Here is a 9,401-nt window from a genome sequence, read left to right on the forward strand (position 1 = left end):
TGGGGTGGGCGGGGCTGCTCGGCCAGTGGGCGGGGCTGAGATGGCGTCGGGACCTGGGCGGAGCGCAGCACCTCCGCGGAGCCCCGAAGGTTATAAGCTTGACTCCAGCGGACCTGCACCTCCGAACCCCCTGACTGAATGGTGCCCCTGGCCTCGCGCTGCGGACCGCCGTCTACTCAGGTAAGCGTCGCGGGCTGCCAGTTTTCGGGCGTTCTCATCGGGCTTTCCCGGTGGGCGAGTTGGGAGTGACCTGTGAGGCTGGCGGGGGTTTGGGGGATGAGTAGGGGGTGCTGGAGGGCGGCGGTTGGTGGGTGGCGGAGGGGCGGTGCGTTTCTGGGATTCGCTTGGGCGGGCTTCCCGCAGGAGAAGCCCTAGGTTGGGAGGAGACCTCGTTGTGTTCGCTCCAGGTTGGGGGAGCAGTACAGTCCGAGGGTTGCTGCTCTTACTCTGCTAACGCGCCTCTGTTTTGGTCTCTGGGGCGCGAGCGTGCCCGACAGTGTTCTAGTTTTAGTGGTGTCTTCTGTAGGGATAGCTTGTTTCGAGGAGGAGAGAAAATGGCATGACCTGTGTTGTTGTCCTGGTGACTTCATTCGATCTTGAGTTCTTACTGGAGTGGGTGTTTGGTTGCTCTGAACTTCTCAGTTGTTTTCCAGAGTTCTGAAATAATTGGTTGTTACCATTCCTGTTTTTTATTGTATCTGTGGGAGAACAAGATCTTGAATTTGCCTACTGCGTCATTTTGCTATGCGTGCTGGTTTAAAATTACCTTTCAGCGTTGTGATTATGTGTTTAACAAATGGAAATATAGAAAAATGATATAACTTTTGAACTTTCAGTTATACAAAAATTCAAGAAGTTATCACTTTTATTTGGTTCACCACTGTAAATGCCAAGCGAACCAAGAAAAATACCGAATAAAATGGTTTCTATTAGTGGGGAGAAGGGCAAGGGTGGGAGGAATGTGCGAAAGGGTTAATCTGATCATGGTGAATGGGACTAGAATTTTTCATTAATTTCTAATGGGAAAAACATTCAAATTTTCAATTTTCGGGGTGTACTCCATGCCCCCTTAAACGAGTTCCAGACACTGTGGAAGGCATTTCGTATCGCCTAATATTCACAAAAATCATGTGAGATTGGTGCTTTTACTCTGTTTGCAAATGGCTTTTAGAGCGGTAAACAGCTTGGTACAGAAGATAGGCGGTGATGCTAGTGTTTATGCAAATGTTTAATGTTTTGAGTCAGAATTATTTTCAAACCAGGTTTTGGAAAAGTCTGCAGACTATACTGATAGAGTGGGAAGGTGAGGGTGAGTTTGTGTTTAAGTACCCCACGTGTGAGCCTAGTGTAACACTGGTTTTGAGGACTCAACATCCGCCTCTAGGAAGGGCAGAGCTTGGCAGGTGTTTTTACTCTAAATTAGGCACCTGAACAAAATGACTGGTTGGTGTTTTCAGTTAATGTGTTAGAGTGATCAGCTTGGCCTAGTTTCCAAGGTCTTCCTCAATTTTAGCCCTGCAAGTGCTACATTAGTTCTGGCAAGCCATAATGGCTGGGACCATAGATAGATAGTATGGACTTCAGTTATCTACAATTGCATTTTGAGATTTAATTCCAAATATGTATCTGAAAATCAGAGCACAAAAGGAAAGTGTTTTCCCTATTTATTCTTTTGTGACTTCAACCTAAAGAAGTCAAATTGTATCTAGGAAAGTTCTGCATTTTTAAATGAATAAGACACTTTGGTTGTTCTAATAGTCCCACTTCCTAGTGACCTTATTTTTAAGGATTTTTTTTTAAAATAAACAATCATTAACCATTTAGGTTCAAATACTTTATTGCATCATTAAATTACTACTTCTAATGGGGATATGTCTGTCTGTTGTCAATCACTTTGGACACTACTTGTTTTCCTATTCTACAAAGAATTTCATGTGGTACTTGCTCTGTATCTTTGGAATCTCTGAAAACCCAAACTCAAAAATACGTATCTTCTGAAGTAATGTAAACAGGATCTAATACCAGAAGTGAACAAACTTGACCTGTAAGTTAAAATGTCCCACAATACCTCTGAGGCCACACCAGTGTCCTGGGATATTCAGCTCATACTTTGGGAACTGTGGGTCTGTATGCGTTTAATTTTGTCATACAACTGTTTACATGAAAATACTCTAATGAATAGTCAACCTCGTACCATTTTGACATTTAATAAGAAGGCTTATGATATGTATTAACATCAATTTCTCCACATTTCTGTGGACTAACTCCTTGAGATAGGAATGTTTAAGAGAATCCTGTCAACATGAATGACTACATATCTTACAGAATGTTCCTGGGTATTTCTGATTAACAAGTCATACTGAATCCCTAATATGAAATTCAGGGCAGTGATTCTAGGGCACTATTCTTAATGGAAGTTTGTAAGATTGAGTTTGGGGAATAAAAAGGGTTAAATATCACTGGTCTAATGTATGTTAAAAACAAAAACTCTGGATATCCTTGTCTGTTTTCTGTTACTATGTGCTACCATAAAAGGTAATTAGTATGGTCTTCAGTGGTGCTCAGCCCAGTGGTTAAAACTGTTAGGGAGAGATCACTGTACAGATGTTTGCCTGAGTTTTAAAGCTTGTTTTTTTAAGGTTGTGTAACATACACAGATCTTAGGTTTTCTGTTCTGTGTTTTTATCTAATGAACACACCCATATACCCACTGTGCAAATTAGCATATAGAGCATTTCCATTGCTTCATTTTCCCTTGTCATTTCTTATGTCCATTCTTATATTCAATTAAGCATTGAATCAAAAGGGATGTGGCTTTCTAACACTTTTCATTTGTTTTTGAGATTTAATTATTGTATGCATTAGTTCATTTCTAATGCTAATTTCTAAGTAGTTTTCCATTGTATAAAATACATGTCTTTTTACAAGTTTATCCATTCTTTTTTAAGGCTGTTATTAATAAGGCTCCTAGCAATTCTTTGTACAAGGTTTTGTTGTAAAATTTTCCCAATAATTAAGAAACTGCTACAATTAAGTTTAAGGCTGCACACAGCATGTTGTCTTATTTACATATACAATGGAATGGCTACAATAGGTTCAGTTAACATCCATCTTACATAGATCTGAGGAAAAAAATACAAAAAATTTTCCTTGTGATAAGTCTTAGGATTTACTCTTTTAACTTTCCTATGTATCATACAGGATGTCAACTCTAGTCTGTTTTATATCACATCCTCAGAACTTCTAATAAGTTTGTATTTTTTGATCATCCTCTAACTGTCCTTCCTGCTACACTTTCCTGATATCTACAAGTCTGTACTTTTTGTTTTTACATTCCACATATAAGCAAGTCATAGAACATTTGTTTTTCTGTCTTATATTTCACTTGGTACAGTCATGTTGCAAACAGTAGGATTACTTCTTCATCCATTGAGGGTGGATTGTTAAATTGTCCCTATGATTTGATTATTTTAAATAACTTTTTTATGCATACAAGAACTGGGGTGTAGGCCAGAGGTGCAGGGGAAGGGATAAGAACATTCATCAGAGACAGAGCAGGGAGCAGAACAGGCAGATCTACTGAGATACACTGTTGAGGGGACAGCAGGTGAGATAGGCAGTCTGCTGCCCCATGTGGTTAGTGCTGCAGTGGCTGCTGATGGCTTCACAGTACTGACTTAAGCCCCCAGGGAGGTGGCCCCTAATTTAAGTAATGTCATGAAACTAGCGTGCAGATATTTTTTGAGGTAAAAGTGGAATTGCTAGACTATAGTCATATGGTAGTTCTAGTTTTAATTTCTTGAGGGTTCTCCTTAGTTTTCAACCATTTTATAATCCTACCTATTGTGCGCAAGATTTCCCTTCAATTGCATTTATCTTTAATTGAAGTAGTGTTGGTTGAGTGCTTGCTTTTGCATTTCCCTAATAACTAGTTATGCTTAGTACCTTTTCGTGTTATCTGTTGACCTTCTTTAGAAGGTTCTTTAGAAAAATGTCTACTTAAGTCTTTTAGTACACTGTCCAAAAGTATTGACTAAGAAGTTTACAAAGGTTACTCATTAGCAGTAATGATGGAGATACAGAGTATAATGCCTTCTCCATGCTGCCCTGTGAGAACTAAGAGTGTGATAGAATTTGTAGTATTTCCTAAGGGTATGCTTTTTTTTTTTAAGATTTATTTATTTATGCATACAGAACTGGGGTACAGGACAGAGATGCGGGGCGGTGAGAGGATTCACTAGTCAGGAGCAGAACAGGCAGATTGATGAAGTACACCGCTGAGGGGAGCAGCAGGGATGTCAGGATAGGTCTGCTGTACTTTGGGATGTAACTCAGTGCTGCGCTTTAACCCGTTGCGCCACCAGGGAGGGCCAGGGCACAATTCCTGTGCCCCGCAAATGTCAGCCTTGCTTTGCCCTGTGCTTGTGGACTGGTTTGATGGTCCACGGGATGTCAAACTCTCTTCTGATAGCTTTAGAAAGTTCATAAATGAGGATAATCCCCAAGAATTGGTATATGTCACCTTACCAACCCAGTAAGAACCCAGGACCCCAAAAGCCTACCAGTGGCACCTCAGCAACTGTTGAAGGGTTCAAGCAAGCTTCAGCTGGGCAACACCATGCTGGCCAGGTTTGCTGTTGGCTGCACCCTTAGGAACTGGGACAGTTCCTGTAAACTGTGGACAGTTTACACAGAAATGGTATGTGACACAATCTTGCTCGGCCTTATATCCCAGTCTGAACACTGCTTGTATGTCCGTGTTTCCGTGCAGAGGAAAGAGGGGCCAACCCCCTGTGGAGTGTGCAAGCCAGCTTCTTCCCTACCACTGGGATGAGCCAGAAAGTGCTTAGACTGAATTTTTCATCCCTTTTTTTTTCCTGCTATGCAGCTTTTTAGTTTCATGTCCACTTTTTTGTTGCTTATGCTTTAGATGTCATATAATTTTTTTTCTGTGAAAATGTTTTGGATATATCTAGGAGTGCAATTGATGTGTTGTTTGATAAGGGAATTTTTTTTTGGAGACCTATTTATGCATACCAGAGCTGGAGTACAGGCCAGAGTTGTCGGGGGTGAGGATTCACAAGAGACAGAATGGGTAGTCAGGAGAGGTCTGCCACGCCATGCATTAGCTCCCTGGCTGGGGCTTGAACTCGTGCTACAGTGGCTGCACGATAACTTCACAGTGCTGCATGTTCATCCGTTGCGCCACTAGGGAGGGCCTGATAAGTGAATGTTAATAAGAAACTGATGGTAGGTTTCTCAGAGTGTTTTTATGTTTTATACAACAATTTGAGTTTTCCAGTAGCTTCACACTCACCACAGCACTGGTTGATGTTTGTCTATTTCAGTGATTCTAGTGACACTGAGATGGTATGTATCATTGTGGCTTTAATTTGAACACTTCTGCATATGAAATTTTGATAAAATTTACTAAGGTGATTTTTTTTTCAAGTTTTTGTTGCATTTAAGTTTTACATTGGCAGCTTTCCTGCCTATGACTGTGCCTCTCATTTCCCTAACTTAGATCTGTGATCCTTTTAATTTTCAGTGTTTGTGGGGGGAAAGGGTTAAAATAATTGTATTTCTTATATAATTGTTACTATGAGAATTGAAGATTTCCTTTTTCTCACTGAATGAACATGGCAAGTTGGTCAAAACTGTATATGTCTTGGTGTTATTTCTGGATTTTTGATAGAACTGTATAAACCTATTAATGCACTTTAATATATTGTTCAGTACTACAGTTTAATAGGCTTGGTAATGAGATAGAGCAAGTTGGAATAATTGCTCTGATTAAGATGGTTTTGACAAAGGTCTTTTATACTTCCATGCAAATTGTAAGTTTATATATTTTAGTCAGCCAGTATCTTTGAAAAAGAAACATTGGAGAACATTTCAGCAGGAATTGCATTAACTATAAATTGTTTGAGAGAGAACACATCTTAACCAAAATTTGAGTTTTTCATGTCAGGGCTATCCTGCCTGAATTAAACTATATTAGTTACCCTTTCTTGCTCAGTACCTCTGCCTCCCTTTTCTAGCACTTCCTTCCTCTCATCTGTTAGAGATGTATAACACAGCTCTCTACCCACAATAAAATAAGCCCAACACAAAAGCCAAACACTTTATTTTTTCTGGAAAGTATTTTTTTATTTATATAACATACATATATAGTTGTCGCCCCCCACCCCCTCTTTCCTCTATGTGTAACTCTTAAAAAATTTTATCACAAAATAAATCATCTGAATATTTAAAATCCTACTTTTTGTCTGACTACTAACCAATGAGAAAATCTGTTGCAAGAGTATTAATTGCCTCACAAATAACATATACAAAAATTAGAGGACAGGAAAAATATCCTTAAAATACAAAGTTCTTACAATTATCAAAAGGCACAAATAGGAAATACATAAATCTCACTGTACCTGTGTGCTTAATTCTTATGAACACTGTAGAAGCAGATGGTAGAGTGAAAGGCCAAAATTCTTAATTCTCCTTAAGCAAGGAATGAAGTGTGACTATTTAAAATCTCATTTTATTGTTTTTCCTATAGCTTATTTAAGTGTCTATAAATACTGACTTAAGATGGTCTAGGTGATGTTCTTCAATGAAGGATTCTGCTTGATTCAGAGCTTTTAATTTTACCAGAATAAGAATTATCTCTTTGACTTCATCTTCATCCCTAAACAAACAAAAAAAATTCTCACTTAAAAATGCTATGTAGCCCATGGTAACATTACCCAAACCATTCCCTTGAAGCAAAGTTTTTAAGCCAATGTCTAAAATAGTATAGCATTTAAATATACTATCAAAACCTATGCTGTATTGTATTGCTAACAGCCTATATAGACTAGTTAGTGGGAGGATTTATTCCCACAGACCTTATCTGGACTTAAATTTTTTAAACACTTGGTTTACCAGAAAACACTGTATTGAAGCTGTTAATTATCTAGTGCTGTAAATGACATCTGCAAAACAGATCTAGCTCCTGCTACGTAAACACCAGGCTAAAGTCTTGAATAATTCTTACAGATACTGTAGAATCACATGGGAGGGCCAGGATTCTTTTCTTAATTCTCCCTAAGCAAGGAATAAAGTGTGACTATTTAAAATCTCATATTATTGCTCTTTCCTATAGTTTATTCAAATGTCTATGAATACTGATTAAAGATGGTTTAGGTGATATTCTTCACTGCTGCTCAGCCCAATACTAACATATCACTCAATAGCTTCAGATCAGTATTAATCATCTAGATTTACATAAACCTTACCCCCTCTGTTTGCACAATAAAGAATGCACAGCTGTCAAAAAGTAATTTGCTCTTCAGCAGCTTTTTCCCTTTTTATGGCTCCTGTGTGTCTATAAATCTTCCCTTTCCCAAATGACTCCCAAGATTTCCAGCATGTAAACCTCCCTACGAGAACCCCCAGAGACTCTGGGTGGGAGTTTGGCCAGGAGGTGCTTCTATATATTAAATTCTTTACCTGCTTCAAACACCTGGTGTCCAGTATTAGACTGTCTGCCACACTATGTACAAGAGCCAGTGACTACTGGCTGCATTTAAAAAATGGGATTTCTCTGCTATATATTTTTCCTTAAGAACTTAACTTTGGAAGATATTCTGAAGGCACACATGCAAATATCTATTAATAGTCTTACTCTATTCTTAAAAATCGGTTAAAAGCACAAATCTTTTTAAATTAAACATTGCTTATAGGCTCCTCTAAATGATGTTTAGAGGTATACATAAAAAAAATGCATTACCTGAGTTCACTTTTAGATAATGTATGTGCAGACTGCAATAAAAACTGGATGAAATTTTCTAGCTGGGGAATAGATGTTTTCATGGAAGAATTTTTAAACCATTTTTCTGGTAAATAGGCTGCTACCTGTTAATCAAAACACATGGTTGATTTTTAATGACAGTTATTTTCTAAGTACTTGTGGCAATATACCTAATCCTCAGTGCAGAGATTTGTGGCTGCTGCTTTTATCTCCCATATACTGTTAAATAAATTTTGAGGATTTTCCCTTTGTCAAGTGTTAGTTTAAGAGTAGTCTTTATGGATATTCTATTCCTGAACCATTAAAACGGTACAACTGGCCCTCCCTGGTGGCGCAGCGGGTTAAAGCACAGCACTAAGAAGCTTAAGCCACTTCCACATGAGTTCGATCCCCGCCTGCCCCAGAGGTGACCACATGGCGCAGCAGACCTCTCCTGAGCTGCCTGCTGCTCCTGACTCTGTCCCTGGTGAATCCTCTCACCCTCCGCATCTCTAGCCTGTACCCCAGTTCTGTATGAATAAATAAAATAAATCTTAAAAAAAAAAAAAAGTACAACCATAATTTACAACAAAATACCACAGATATCTACTTAGCATGCTAACGGTAATATGTGCCCTGGACTGAGTTTTGGTTGAAACCAAGGAAGGAAAATTTAGACAACTACATAGGCTATGCTATGGTTGGTAAAATGAAGTACAGTGTTGAAGGTTGAACACATGTACAAAATATATCTTACTTGGTCTTTTGAAAACACAGTTGAGGAGAAAAGATTGATCCTATATGCAATAATCACCTTCCAATTATTCAGATAAAAGTACAAATATATTAATTGCCTGTATCTTTTTTAAGTCTTAAAACCAGTCCTTACTGACTTGGGATTTAATGCCATTTGTACTTGGGCCCTGCTGTATCATACAACATTCAGTAGACCAGCTACTTTACCATATCTCTGGACTTCTTAAAGTCACACTGCACTGTCTGGGACTGGTTTGCTAGCTGTGGAAGTATCATGTATCTCCTTCAATTTATATTATAAAGTAAATACTCTCCTGCAAAAGTTCAACATGACTTGACTTTTAGCTTAAGGATAGACAATTGTTGGTTTTGGAAAGGTGGTTTCAAATTATGCTACAGTAATATTTTTTGTAGTTAAAATGTATGCCTTTCTGATTTTTAGCAATTTTAGAATTTATCCTAAGTCAAAGTATATAAGCTTTAAGGGTATTTTTACCCATCTTGCCAGAATAGTCTGTTTTGTAAGTAGTATGGTTGTATCCTTCAACCAGCACATACACCATTTCTCAGAATCACTTCTAAACTTTCTAGGTACATGGTCATGATGTTATTAGGGATTATAAATGTATAATAACAAAACAAAATCTGCTAACACCACAGTGGTCAAATAATACCCTATTGTAAAATTTACACTTTGCACTTCTGATGATCATGTTAACTCCAGTTAAAACTTTAACCAGTTTTAGGCCCTCCCTGGTGGCGCAGCGGGTTAAAGCACAGCACTAAGAATCTGAAGCCACTTCCGCATGAGTTCGATTCCCGCCTGCCGCCTGCCCTGGAGGAGACCACATGGCGAGCCAGACCTCTCCTGACCCGCCCG

At 38.7% G+C, this 9,401-nt stretch overlaps 1 protein-coding gene across 3 annotated transcripts in view; it reads right to left on the bottom strand.

Moving 5' to 3' along the window:
* Positions 1–423: 423 nt before the first annotated feature.
* The window catches only part of GCFC2 (GC-rich sequence DNA-binding factor 2), a 47,208-nt gene continuing 38,230 nt past the window's right edge, over positions 424–9,401 (bottom strand). For 2 of the 3 annotated variants that reach the window (XM_012731586.1, XM_012731588.1), the window contains 2 exons: positions 7,766–7,890; positions 6,190–6,682 (listed from right to left, as the gene is read on the bottom strand). In XM_012731586.1, the coding sequence (XP_012587040.1) occupies positions 6,559–6,682; positions 7,766–7,890 (249 nt within the window). In that variant the 3' untranslated portion in view covers positions 6,190–6,558. Of the gene's footprint in view, positions 699–6,189; positions 6,683–7,765; positions 7,891–9,401 lie in introns of those variants that run through there. The other variant, XM_012731587.1, reaches the window with a different exon arrangement.

This window comes from Condylura cristata, unplaced genomic scaffold (assembly GCF_000260355.1).
Source record: "Condylura cristata isolate star-nosed mole 26May11 unplaced genomic scaffold, ConCri1.0 scaffold00031, whole genome shotgun sequence".
Lineage (NCBI taxonomy): Eukaryota > Metazoa > Chordata > Mammalia > Eulipotyphla > Talpidae > Condylura > Condylura cristata.